This window comes from Oncorhynchus clarkii, chromosome 31 (genome assembly GCF_045791955.1).
Source record: "Oncorhynchus clarkii lewisi isolate Uvic-CL-2024 chromosome 31, UVic_Ocla_1.0, whole genome shotgun sequence".
Lineage (NCBI taxonomy): Eukaryota > Metazoa > Chordata > Actinopteri > Salmoniformes > Salmonidae > Oncorhynchus > Oncorhynchus clarkii.
In genome coordinates, this window is record NC_092177.1 from 38,418,169 (window position 1) to 38,431,836 (window position 13,668).

The 13,668-nt window shown below is 42.1% G+C and overlaps 1 protein-coding gene across 1 annotated transcript; it reads right to left on the minus strand.

Moving 5' to 3' along the window:
• Window positions 1-31: 31 nt before the first annotated feature.
• On the minus strand, window positions 32-9,832 carry LOC139390545 (peptidyl-prolyl cis-trans isomerase D-like). The gene is made up of 10 exons (XM_071137734.1): window positions 9,656-9,832; window positions 9,067-9,207; window positions 8,296-8,402; window positions 7,943-8,131; window positions 7,652-7,774; window positions 6,679-6,785; window positions 6,346-6,490; window positions 1,434-1,520; window positions 837-879; window positions 32-499 (listed from the first exon to the last, which is right to left on the minus strand). The coding sequence occupies exons 1-10, from the start codon at window positions 9,738-9,740 to the stop codon at window positions 411-413; spliced, it is 1,116 nt and encodes a 371-aa protein (XP_070993835.1). The 5' UTR covers window positions 9,741-9,832; the 3' UTR covers window positions 32-410.
• Window positions 9,833-13,668: the final 3,836 nt, after the last annotated feature.

Consider the following 13,668-nt stretch of genomic DNA (forward strand, 5'->3'; position numbering starts at 1 on the left):
TGTCAGCTTAATCCACAAATCACAGCTCTCATTGAATGTTCAGGTAGAATTTAATTGCACCGCATACAGGTGGAGTAGGCAAATTCCAGAATGAGTCTTAACCAACCACAATTTGATGGCTTATCTTAAACATTCAGACAAAGGGATATTACAGTAGTTCTTTGTAAACATAAGTATCATTGACATAACACTCCAAATAAATGAATACAGTGAAATACTCAGACAAAATGCTGACAGGGTTAAGCTTCCTCCATACTTAATTTTCAGCTACCCTTGTGTGCCACACAAATAACTTTCAACAGCTAATATTATACTGTGGTGATTTTCAATTGGGACCTGATTGTAGCTAGCTGCCTTACAGAAATAACTCATTATTGGCGAGTGGACTTTATCAAATGATTGTCTGATCTTCATGCAAACATTTTTGCATAGATTTGCTTCTCTTTCTCCTTTTCCTCCTTCACTTTCAACTGGACTCTCTTCATCTCGTTTCCAATCGCTGTCAAAGGATGAACAAGTAAATTCACTTGTCAGGCAAGGAAAACAACCTATCACAACAAAATGGCAAAACTGTTGCATATGTTATGAAGGGGTTTTGTAAATAAGTTACTTTGAGCATCATACTGCTCTCACTAATGACCATTTATTCTAAGTTCTAGTTAGCCTTTAGAATATTCAAAATAACACATGGCTACATTTACACATGCAGCCCAATTATTAATATTTTTTTCCACTAATTGGGCAATAGATTATCCTTGGGCTGCCTGTGTAAATGCTGCCATAAGAACACAAATGATCCCCTGGATTGATTGTTACCATAAAGAAGCAGTACCAACCTTTGTCCTCTGGTGCTATTTCTTGAGCTTTCTTCAGATCACTCTGCAAATGGCAAAAGGTGAGAAATATTTTAGTGAGTTGACAGACAAGTCAAACTCCAATGTTCCAGCTATTGATCACTTCCTCCAATTCCAGATTTAAAGCTGGAATCCTCAGTTGGACTTTTGATATACCCATTTCATTCTTGAAGAATATCATTTATAAATGCCTCATGAGCTTAGTTCAATAGTCGTACCCCATCAGAACCCAAAATACATGCTTGTTTTACACCAATGTAAAACACTGTATAGCGTCAGAACATGGTTAAAATGATATCATGGATGGTCAGTCCGTAAATTGATAGCTCTGTCTGTATTTGAGTGGTTACATTTCTCCAGGCCCATTCCTCAGTTTTATACCAATACACAGGTCGGGTTTGTTTCGCCCCAACTTTTTGGAAGCAATGTTTTAGTGCAAATAAACCCATATGAATCGGTGGGGGAAAACATCCTTGTCGCATGGGGTTCCAGTCCAGAAAGCCCATTTTTGTTAGACTGGGACAAATGATTCACATTCTGAAGTCATGATAAGAGTGTATATCAACTTTTTTTCTTTACCATGGCTTTACTGTACTCCTTCAGTCCCTGCCAGGCCTGGGCCCTCCTGAACAGAGCTTTAGTGTTTTTCTGGTTCAACTCCAGTGCCTAAAAAAACAAGCAAACATACATACATCAGACTAAATAGTGACTGCACTTCTCAGTGTTTCTTTCCCTTCCTAATCAAATTATATTTGTCACATGCGCCGAATACAACAGGTGTAGACCAAACTGTGAAATGGTTACTGACAAGCCCTCAACCAACAATGCAGTTTTCAGAAAATAGAGTTAAGAAAAAGAAAAAAAAAGTACACAATAACATTGAGGCTATATACAGGTGGTACCGGTAAACGGTCAATGTGCGGGGATCAAGGTAATATGGACATGTAGGTAGGGGTAAAGTGACTATGCATAGATAATAAACAGCGAGTAGCAGCAGTGCAAATAGTCCGACTGGCCATTTGATTAATTGTTCAGCAGTCTTATGGCTTGGGAGTAGAAGCTGTTAAGGAGCCTTTTGGGCATAGATTTGGCGCTCCGGTACCGCTTGCCATGCGGTAGCAGAGAGAACAGTCTATGACTTGGGTGACTGGGGTCTTTGACAATTTTTTTGACCTTCCTCTGACCCAGCCAAGTATATAGGTCGTGGATGGCAGGAAGCTTGGCCCCAGTGATGTACGCACTACCCTCTGTAGCTGTTGCTATACCAGAAGGTGATGCAACCGGTCAGGATGCTCTTGATGGTGCAGCTGTAGAACATTTTGAGGATCTGGGGACCCATGCCGACTCTTTTCAGTCTCCTGAGGGGGAAAGGCATCATCGTGCCCTATTCACGACTTTCTTGGTGTGTTTGGACATGATAGTTTGTTGGTGACGTGGACACCAAGGAACTTGAAACTCTCGACCTGCTCCACTACAGCCCTGTCGATGTGAATGGGGGCCTGTTCAGCCCACCTTTTCCTGTAGTCCACAATCATCTCCTTTGTCTTGATCACGTTGAGGGAGAAGTTGTTGTCCTGGCACCACACTGTCAGGCCTCTGACCTCCTCCCTATAGAGACTGTCTCATTGTCAGTGGTCAGGCCTACCACCGTTGTGTCGTCAGCAAAGTTAATGGTGTTGGTGTCGTGCTTGGCCACAAAGTCATGGACGAATAGGGAGTACAAGATATACTAAGCACGCACCCCTGAGGGTCCCCCATGTTGAGAATCAGCATGGCAGATGTGTTGTTGCCTACCGTTACCACCTGGGGACGGCCCGTCAGGAAGTCCAGGATCCAGTTGCAAAGGGAGGTATTTAGTCCCTGGGTCCTTAGCTTAGTAATGAGCATGGAGGGCACTATGGTGTTGAACGCTGAGCTGTAATCAATGAACAGCATTCTCGCATAGGTGTTCCTTTTATCCAGGTGGGAAAGGGCAGTGTGGAGTGTGACTGCGTCATCTGTGGGTTTCCGAGATGATAGTGTTGATGTGAGCCATGCGGGGCAGTAGTCATTGAGGTAGGTTACTTTAGCTTTCTTGGAAACGGGTTATGGTGGTCTGCTTGAAAAATTTACAGTTGAAGTCGGATGTTTACATAAACAAGTTTTAATGACTCCAACATAAGTGTATCAACCACTCCACAAATGTCTTGTAAACAAACTAGTTTTGACAAGTCAGAACATCTACTTTGTGCATGACAAGTAATTTTTCCAACAATTGTTTACAGATGGATTAATTCACTGTATCACAATTCCAGTGGGTCAGAAGTTTACATACACTAAGTTGACTGTGCCTTTAAATAGCTTAGAAAATTCCAGAAAATTATGTCATGGCTTTAGAAGCTTCTGATAGGCTAATTGACATCATTTGAGTCAATTGGAGGTGTACCTGTGGATGTATTTCAAGGCCTACCTTCAAACTCAGTGCCTCTTTGCTTGATATCATGGGAAAATCAAAAGAAATCAGCCAAGACCCCAGAAAAAAATTGTAGACCTCCACAAGTCTGGTTCATCCTTGAGAGCAATTTCCAAACGCCTGAAGGTACCACGTCCATCTGCACACACGTCATGTTAGCTAATGAGCCAACCAGCTAACGTTAGCTAGTTAAACAACAATGAAATAGTGCCAAATCATGTTGTTACTACCCTGCATGAATCTGCTGGGAGCTAACCAACCAGGTTCAAATGTTAGCTATCTAACATTAGGCTCTAACTAGCAAAGCAAACAGTTCTGGGATACAAATAATGATGTCATACACGTAACGTTAGCTAGGGAGCCAGCCAGCTAATGTTAGTTAGCTAGCTAACAGTACACTAACTTGAAATGAAACCACTTGGTTCTAACTAGCGCTAGACTATCTTACTATCTTATACATCATCATGCATGATGGATGCGTCTCCCTGTCACGGATGCCATGCCACGGTTTCCCTTAGTTTGAAGATGTAATCCGGAGTTGTTTCTCCATCTCTTTAGCTATCATACTCTAATTCCACTGATTTCAAAACTTGATCCTCTAGAAAGTGGAGAGCAACACTTAAACAGCTCCACTACATATTGTTATAAAAAGCCGCGTTCAACAGGATTACCAACACAGACTGACCAGCTCAAATAGACAAAAGCCTTCTATATGGCAGACCAATCCAAACTCCTCTCTCGGCAAGTCCAGCCCACTCATCTCAGCCAATCATGGCTAGTGGAAAGGTTTTTTCTTCTTCTGTGGCTTAACCAACAAGGCTAGTAATTTAACAATGTTATTCATATTTACAGATGGCATACAAGTATATTATTAAGGCACATGAAAGTTGATGTTACAGAAGGCATTTCTGCCAAAAAACGCATTTTGATCAAAAATAAAATAACGTTAAAATGGCTCTCCTGGCCTCCCGGGTGGGCGCAGTGGTTAAGGGCGCTGTACTGCAGCGCCAGCTGTGCTATCAGAGACTCTGGGTTCGCGCCCAGGCTCTGTCGTAACCGGCCGCGACCGGGAGATCCGTGGGGCGACGCACAATTGGCCTAGCGTCGCCCGGGTTAGGGAGGGGTTGGCCGGTAGGGATGTCCTTGTCTCATCGCGCACCAGCGACTCCTGTGGCGGGCCGGGCGCAGTGCGCGCTAACCAAGGTTGCCAGGTGCACGGTGTTTCCTCCGACACATTGGTGCGGCTGGCTTCCGGGTTGGATGCACGCTATGTTAAAGAAGCAGTGCGGCTTGGTTGGGTTGTGTATCGGAGGACGCATGACTTTCAACCTTCGTCTCTCCCGAGCCCGTACAGGAGTTGTAGTGATGAGACAAGCTACTAAAAACAATTGGATACCACAAAATTGGGGAGAAAACGGGGGTAAAAAAATAATAATAATTTTTTTTTTAAAAAGGCTCTCCTGTGAGGTTGTGACTTGCGACATACGTCTAGTTTCCTGAAACAGGTCACAATTGGTTAGGAGCAAGTAAAACGGCAGCCATCCCCCCGGCGCCATAAATACTGAATAAGAATGTTTATCTACAGACTTAACTAGAAATATTACGGTACTCTACAAAAACATATCCTCAGTTGCATTCACAATGAGTTCCATAAAGACTTTTATAGTACTGACCACGAATGGCCTTTGAATCTTTGCCACTAATAAACAGTTGTACCGTAGTCGAGTGGTGGAAGTGTGATGGGCCTGGCATCTAGGATTTCAGCTGGCCTAAAATATTTTTCTTTCAATTTTAAATTGTTTGCATAATTTCTAATCCACTTTATTTAAAAAAAGAAATCCCATAACCATACCACCTCTCCTGTGACTGAGTAGGTCTGACATCAATTATTCGACTGGTCAATTGCTTGGTCGATACGCTGTTGGTCGACCAAGATTTTTTTTGTCGCGCAGTAGTGTCAATATTTTAGGGCACACGAGACACCTGTCTTATTCGTGCCAATCGAAGTGAACAAATCCATTGCGTAGGCCTAGGGGATGGCACAGTCCAAGAAGTGCAATGTGCAGCCACACCCTGTCTCTCTCTCTCCAGAATGCGCTCTCTCCCATCAATTTGTGCGCTCTCTCCCACCAATTTGTGCACATTCATTGTGTGAATTGTTTGCGTTCGATTGTTAGTGTCTCAAGTTCCCATTGTTTGGTTGGTTACGGTTATGTCTGTTAAGGCATTCAATATACTATTCCAGTCTTTAACCGTTCTCATTGTAGGAGCGGACACGTTGTTTGCAGAGTAAACAACCTATGCTACACTTGTGAGAAACACGTTTTTTGTTAATTTCATTCCATTTGAGTTGTGTCAATTTAGTCATCGTCTTTTTTTTGGAGCACTCCTGTCAATGTTGAGTAATGACGTCACCTGATTATGCATAGAAGTAGGTCTATAGGCTGCCTGGATGCGTGCAAATGTAAGCTTATAAATGTTCCCATTTGGAGATCTGATAGTATTTATGATCGGCTTAATGCACCACCACTAATGAGCTGTAGAGCTTCTCAAATTAATGTATTCTTCGCCTCAAACAGCAAGCAAACTAAGTCTGTTTTTACAGACATTGACAATTCCTCAATGTATTTGAAAAATCTTTCCAGCCCTCTCCCTTTCGATAACCACTCAGCCTGAAATTTAATGCTCTGATCTTGTGGGAACATCATAAAATAGGCCTACCCGATTACTTCTTATCCCTTGCGGAAATAGCCTACAGCTGTGTCTGTCCTGAGGTCACTGGCGCAGGAAACTATGAGTGCCCAGAATATGTTATACGATGTTGCATGGATCTTCAGACGGATCCAAGTTCATAGTTGATACAATGTTTCAAGTTTGTTTCAGACAGGCCATGCACAGCCAATGTGATTTATAGGATTTGTTATTTTATTAGGATATTATTTTACCTGCAGGCTGTACTGTTTTTAGTTGTTGGCTTTATAAGCTATTTTTGTCTGCACAGGACTGTGCAATGCCCCCATATTGGCCTAAATTACTTACCTCGTCACAGCTGTCCATGGCTTCCTGCCAGAGCTGCATCTTCAGTTTACAGGCAGCGGTGTTGAGAATGCAGCTCACCGCCGTGGGCTCCAGCTTCGCCTGGGCTTTCTCAATCTCCTGCTCATCACCGGCAACTGCCAGATACCTGGCAAGTGACAAGTTTCACCATTTAGTCCTTTGCTAGGCTGGTCCCAGATCGGTTTGTGCCATTTGGACAACTCCTATGGTCATTGTGCATTCAAATGCATGTCATGCTGTGACACAAGCAGGCCTAGTACACACACACACTGTAAATCACAGTGCGAGTGGAGTGAACCCTGGACAACATTTCACCTGAGAGCTTTGGAGTACTTCTTGATTGCAGACTGCCAGTCTTGGTTCTTGAAAAAGTTGTTCCCAATATTCTTAATATCCTCAGCAACACATAGGACTTTGTCAACCTAACCAAAAAACAACAAGTATGATACTTTTATGCTATTTTCACAATCAGTGCTGCATCAGCATTTCACAATCACAGAAATTCATAGTTCATGTCACACTTCATTTTGACTAAATAAATCAATCCACATAATAGGGGTGTGAACATTTAAACGAAATCGGGATCCTTAACGTTAACACCCCATACACCTTTTAATTGCCTCTAGATAGGCCTAGTGCACGGTTCTGAATGTCTGGCTAGTGGCCGACCTGCCTATACTGTGCCCCTCCCCTCTCTCGTTAGCTCACTATGAAAGACGCAAGTGTTTGTGTTCTCGGCATCTAATCTGTCTCCTCCGTTCCAAAAAATACAGAATCTTTGTAGTCGATTCCTAGCGGAATCCAATCTTGACACTCAGAAATGGGAGTCGACGTGCAAGGAGTTGAGGACAGTATTATTTTAGAGTGGACTCTCCGCCACTACATTATTGTCGTTAACAGTTGGGAAAAAGGCAGAGAAAGGCATGCGACAGCAGCAAAGTCCTGTATGGCAATGCTTTGAGAAGTTAAATTAGAAGGAAATGCAAACTTTGCGAGGTGGAATCGAGGTACAGTAATACAGGTGCAACCAGTGTTTCCCCTACATAAATTTAGCAGAGGCGGCCTGCCACTCCAAAAGATATGAAGAAGCGTTATAATTTCTGTGATTGTAAAATGTCAGTGTAAACTAAAAACAGATAATGTACGTGGAAAAGATAATGGAGCTATATATATTTTTTTTTCATAAGATCACCTTTTGAGACTGACAATAATCAAAATAAAAAATAGAACGTCAGCATGGGTATCTTCAGAGAAGCGTTTAGAGAGAAAATGAGGTAGGACTACTAACATCTTTTAAATCAACGTCGGCGTCCTCTGGGTAGTCTGGATGGGTGTCCCCTGAGCCGTCGTTCGGGGCTACTCCCCAGTTGTCTCCATGTTTATGCTCACCACACTCGGCAATTACACAGGGCTATGGGGAAAGAATCAAGAGCAAAACTGTAAATACACGATGAGCATTTCACAAGTGTCAAACACTACAGAAAAATACTAGGTAATCTACCTGCTGCAAGGCAAAACATACAGCTTGCTGCTGCGTTAATGTTATCGAATGTGGCGGTAGTTATTCTCATTGATTGACCTTGAGAGGTGTGTCCTCGTTAGTCTCTATGGCCTCCAGTGTTTTCACCAGCCCTAACCCCTTCAAGACTTGTCCAAAGACAACGTGTTTGCCATCTAGATGAGCAGTGGGCACAGTGGTGATGAAGAACTGGGAGCCATTGGTGGCGGGTCCAGAATTGGCCATACTCAGCAAGCCCTCTTTGTCGTGCTGGAGAGGACACAGACACCCACATGTTAATTCAATGATGACCAAGAAAACAGAAATAATTTGTCATGCTAAGGGCCAGGAGTTATTCCTATGACTAAAGCCCAGACTTTATACTGGTCAAGAAAATCTCCTATATTATTCAGAGTCATTATGAAAATCCTTACCTTGTAATGGAAGTTCTCATCTTCAAACTTCTCCCCATAGATGCTCTCCCCTCCAGTGCCATTCTGGTTGGAGAAATCTCCTCCCTGGATCATGAACTGCTTGATAACTTAAATTGATTGACAGTGTACATGTTTGTGGTCATTATTGATCTTACTGCAGTTTGTTACCATAAAATAGATGTACTACCGCAATATAGATGTGATCTATATATAGCTTTGTGTAGGCAGGGCAAACCAGTTTTGGTGATTTCTGGTATATCATCAAGATAAATCACAACACGTTTTTGATTAAGTACAATAGCACTGGAAATTAATGTTTAAAATTCTATTTATAGTCCAAAAATTGTATTAGAAAATTATGCCTTTGCTGCTTCCTCCTGTTGACAAAACATTGATAAATAGCCCATATTGATCATTATAAACTGGGTGTTTGAGCCCTGAATTCTGATTGGCTGAATGACATGGTATATCAGACCATATACAACGGGTATGACACAATTTTTAGTTTTACTGATCTAATTGCATTGGTAACCAGTTTATAATAGCAATAAGGCTCCTTTGGTGTTTGTAATATATGGCCAATATACCACGTCTAAGGACTGTGTCCAGGCACTCCGAGTTGCGTCGTGCGAAAGAACAGCCCTTAACATTAGTATATTATCCATATACCACACTTCCTCAGGCCTTATTGCTTAACTAGACCCTAGTCAGGCTGTAAGCAAGCAGGTACGATCTGCTGGCTAACAAACAGTGGAAATGCACAATACTTACTCCTGTGGAAAGGACATCCTTTGAAATGGAGTGGTTTTCCTGTGGTTTTGCCAGTTCCCTTCTCTCCAGTACAGAGTGCTCGAAAGTTTTCAGCGGTTTTGGGGACAACATCAGCAAACAGTTCGAACACGATTCGGCCAACTGGTGACAACATAGCATGACATTATGTGGATAGTTGGTCTTTAAAAATTGCAATTTCAAAGTCGATGTAACTCAAAAACAAGCCTTTTAGTCCTCAACTAGCTAATCTGGTAGACACTGGAGTGTTGAATATTTACGAAAAACATGACAGCACGTGCTTGTTGCTTCGAATGGAACGTTCAGGCGAATGGATATTCACAAATTATACTAACTTGTTATATTTAGATTGTAAAAAATAGCTAACAATACAAGTACCTAAATGGTTCAAAATAGCATAGGAATTACAAATGTGTACTTTAATATACATTGTTCGCTGTAACATTAATTTAAGATCATGCTAGCTAGCATGAATGTGCTTTTTCTAGAAGCCACCCGGCGCTGCTAGCTAGCCATTAGCCTAGCGTGTCCAGTTTAATGACTAACAGCGCTTTATTGAAAATATCCTAACCTCTTTCACCACCAATGTCTACATCAAAGAAGACACGGGGGTTTTCTTTGTTTGAAGGCTTGGTCACGGGTGTTGCGTTAGACATTACTAAAATTCTAAACGTCAGCTAGCTAAAGTTACTTCCACAATACTCCTAGTTATCAGCGACTCGTCAGCAACACTCAAAAAGAACTTCCGGGTCACGGAATTTCCGAAAATTACAAATAAAAGCCCCCTCACGTAATAGTACAAAAGTGTCATTAACCTTCATGATATGAAACATTGTCTACACATTAATAATTATGAATATTTGTTCATATTTAAGTGACATTTGCATTTAATGTGGGTTTTAAAACATGTTCCAAGGTCAAATAAATGCCCCCAACGCAGTACTCTTATGGAGAGAAAACTATTCTAGGTGCTGAAGTAAAAGTGGGGTTAGGATTCCTCACTAGTATGGTGTTCCTTCATGCAGGACTGAGGTCTTTATGGCCAGCAATACTTTATACTCCATTAATGAAATAAACTGTTTGCCTACAATTTACATATTGGGTTAAAGAGAAAACGATTCTAGGTGCCGAAGTAAAAGCGGGGTTGGGATTACTCACTACTTTTAAAAATGTATTTAACCTTAATTTAACTTGGCAAGTCAGTTAAAAACAAATTGTTATTTACAATGACGGCCTACCCCGGCCAAACCTGGACGACGCTGAGCCAATTGTACGCCTATGTGTGCGCTCTATGGGAATCTCAATTACGGCCAGATGTGATGCAGCCTGGATTCAAACCAGGGACTGCAATGATGCCTCTTGCAGTGAGATGCAGTGCCTTAGACCGCTGCGCCAATAACATGGTACAAACATTGTTAGGCACAGACAACAGCACAAAGGAAGAGACAACAATAAGTAAGTGTTAGTAACATAGTCCATGTTTGAGTCTTTGAATGTAGAGATGGAGATAAAACTGTCCAGTTTGAGTATTCATTGCAGCTCATTCCAGTCGCTATTTGCAGAAAACTGAAAAGAGGAGCAAACCAGGGATGTGTGTGCTTTGTGGACTTTTAACAGAATGTGACTGGCAGAACGGTTGTTGAATGTGGAGGATGAGGGTTGCAGTAGGTATCTCAGATAGGGGGGGGGGGTCCTGTGCAATTGGGTCCTGGACTTCCTGACGGGCCGCCCCCAGGTGGTGAAGGTAGGAAACATCTCCACTTCGCTGATCCTCAACACTGGGGTCCCACAAGGGTGGGTGATCAGCCCCCTCCTGTACTCCCTGTTCACCCATGACTGCGTGGCCATGCATGCCTCCAACTCGATCAACGAGTTTGCACACGACAACAGTAGTGGGCTTGATCACCAACAACGATGAGACAGCCTACAGGGAGGAGGTGAGGGCCCTCGGAGTGTGGTGTCAGGAAAACAACCTCTCACTCAACGTCAACAAAACAAAGGAGATGATCGTGGACTTCAGGAACCAGCAGATGGAGCACCACCCTATCCACATCGATGGGACAGCAGTGGAGAAGGTGGAAAGTTTTAAGTTCCTCACGTACACATCACGGACAAACTGAAATGGTCCACCCACACAGACAGTGTGGTGGAGACGGCGCAACAGCGCATCTTCAACCTCAGGAGGCTGAAAAAATTTGGCTTGGCACCTAAAACCTTCACAAAGCCACATTTTTTTCCGCCTCCTGAGGTTGAAGAGGCACTGTTGCGCTTCCTTCACCACACGGTCTGTGTGAGTGGACCATTTCCGATCGTCAGTGATGTGTACGCCGAGGAACTTGAAGCTTTCCACCTGTTCCACTGCGGTCCCGTCGATGTGGATAGGAGTGTGGTCCCTCTGCTGGTTGCCTGAAGTCCACTATCAGCTCCTTTGTTTTGTCGACATTGAGTGAGAGGTTATTTTCCTGGCACCACACTCCCAGGGCCCTTACCTCCTCTCTGTAGGCTGTCCAATCTCTGGTTTCAGCACTTGCTATTTAGAAAGTACAGTTGGCGAGCGCACAGTGCCCTGTTCGGAAGTTGGCTAAAGTAAATTGATATTTTGCCAAAATTATATTGTTTCTCCTGTCTAAATCATTCAAAATACTTTACCAGAGAGCTTGATTTAGCCACAGAGGACCATTAGCTTCTTTTTTTTTTTTAAATACTCTGGATTCTTTCAAATCACAAGTGTAGAGGCCTATGCCTATTTGGGAAGCAGAGCAATTTGGGGAGCACTCGTGGCAATAGGCCTAGCGGATGATTGAGTTGCAGCTGTCAGTGAAAAGCATCTAAAATGTGTGAAGATAATCTGTCTTGAGTATAATTTAAAGTGGTAAAACAAGGAGGGGAGGGGTGTGTAGCAAAGATATAGGCATCTCTCTCCAGAATGTGCTCCACTGTCTCCTGCCAATTCTTGCACATTCATTGTGTGAATTGTTTGCCTTTTGATTGTATTTTTTTTCAGTTCCACAAAATCACATTGTAGGATTTTCAATGAATTTATTTGCAAATTATGTTGGAAAATAAGTATTTGGTCACCTACAAACAAGCAAGATTTCTGGCTCTCACAGACCTGTAACTTCTTCTTTAAGAGGCTCCTCTGTCCTCCACTCGTTACCTGTATTAATGGATATGTGCTGAGAGAAGGACAGTCTACCTTCTAACCATACTCCCAATTGTATGAGGTGACTACTTCAAACTACCGAAACGCTCAGAGGTAGTAATCACACTGGTGTGGGGGGTCAGAACAAGGTTAAGGGCAGATAAAGCATGTTGGGAGTATGGCTAGCACACATGAAAGATATTTATATTCCTGTAATGTCGACAATTTATTTTGTAGTCCTTTATCGAGGGCTTATCGAGGGCTTTATTCACTTCAATTTTATAGTTGGAGGTAGGATCGAAAATCAATTTCTTGTAACATTTTCTATTATTTTTTTCCGATAAACATGTTTGTATTAGAAATCACAATCCCACCTCCCTTATCTGATCTCTGTATATTAATCGAGTTATCATTTGTTATGTCATCAAGCATTTTATGCCAAGAGTGTGCAAAGCTGTCATCAAGGCAAAGGGTGGCTACTTTGAAGAATCTTAAATATGTTTTGATTTGTTCAACACTTTTTTGGTTACTAAATGATTCCATGTGTTTCTTCATAGTGTTGAGGTCGTCACTATTATTCTACAATGTAGAAAATAGTAGAAATAAAGAAAAACCCTTGAATGAGTAGGTGTCAACTTTTGACTGATACTGTATGTCTGATCAATGTCAATTTTGCATTAATTTGTAGCTTGTTTTATAGTAGAACACTCTCTAGAGGAATGGTCAATGATGTGTAGCATTTGATCCGATGAACAGTAATATATATAAAATATCTTGCACCAGTGTCTTGCATTCAGAAGGTATTCAGACTCCTTGACTTTCCCCACATTTTGTTACATTACAACCTTATTCTAAAATGGATTCAATTACATTTTTTCCTCATCAATTTACACACACCATAATGACAAATCGAAAACAGGTTTTTAGAATTTTAGCAAATTTATAAAAAATACTAAACAGAAATCCCTTATTTACATAAGTACTCAGACCCATTGCTATGAGACTCAATTGAGCTCAAGTACATCCTGTTTCCATTGATCATACTTGGTGTTTCTACAACTTGATTAGATTACACCTGTGGCAAATTAAATTGATTGGACACGATTTGGAAAGGCACACACCTATCTATACAAGATCCCACAGTTGACAGTGCATGTCAGAGCAAAAATATTATCTGGGGCAGGGTACCAAAACATTTCTGCAGCATTGAAGGTCCCCAGGAACCCAGTTACCTCTATCATGCTTAAATGGAATAAGTTTAGAACCACCAAGAGCCTTCGTAAAGCTGGCCGCCCGACCAAACTCGGCAATCGGGGGAGAAGGGCCTTGGTCAGGGAGGTGACAAGAACCTGATGGTCGGTAACAGAGAGTCCAGATTTCCTCTGTGGAGATGGGAGAACCTTCCAGAAGGACAACAATCTCTGCAGCACTTCACCAATCAG

What these genes read in the sequence shown, in the direction of transcription:
- LOC139390545 (XM_071137734.1), bottom strand. Translation starts at nt 9,740, where the DNA reads ATGTCTAACGCAACACCCGTGACCAAGCCTTCAAACAAAGAAAACCCC. An exon ending in AGACATTGGTGGTGAAAGAG is followed by an intron (nt 9,208 to 9,655) that starts GTTAGGATATTT and finishes TGTTGTCACCAG; the next exon opens with TTGGCCGAATCGTGTTCGAA. An exon ending in CCGACGTTGATTTAAAAGAT is followed by an intron (nt 6,786 to 7,651) that starts GTTAGTAGTCCT and finishes TTTTTTGGTTAG; the next exon opens with GTTGACAAAGTCCTATGTGT.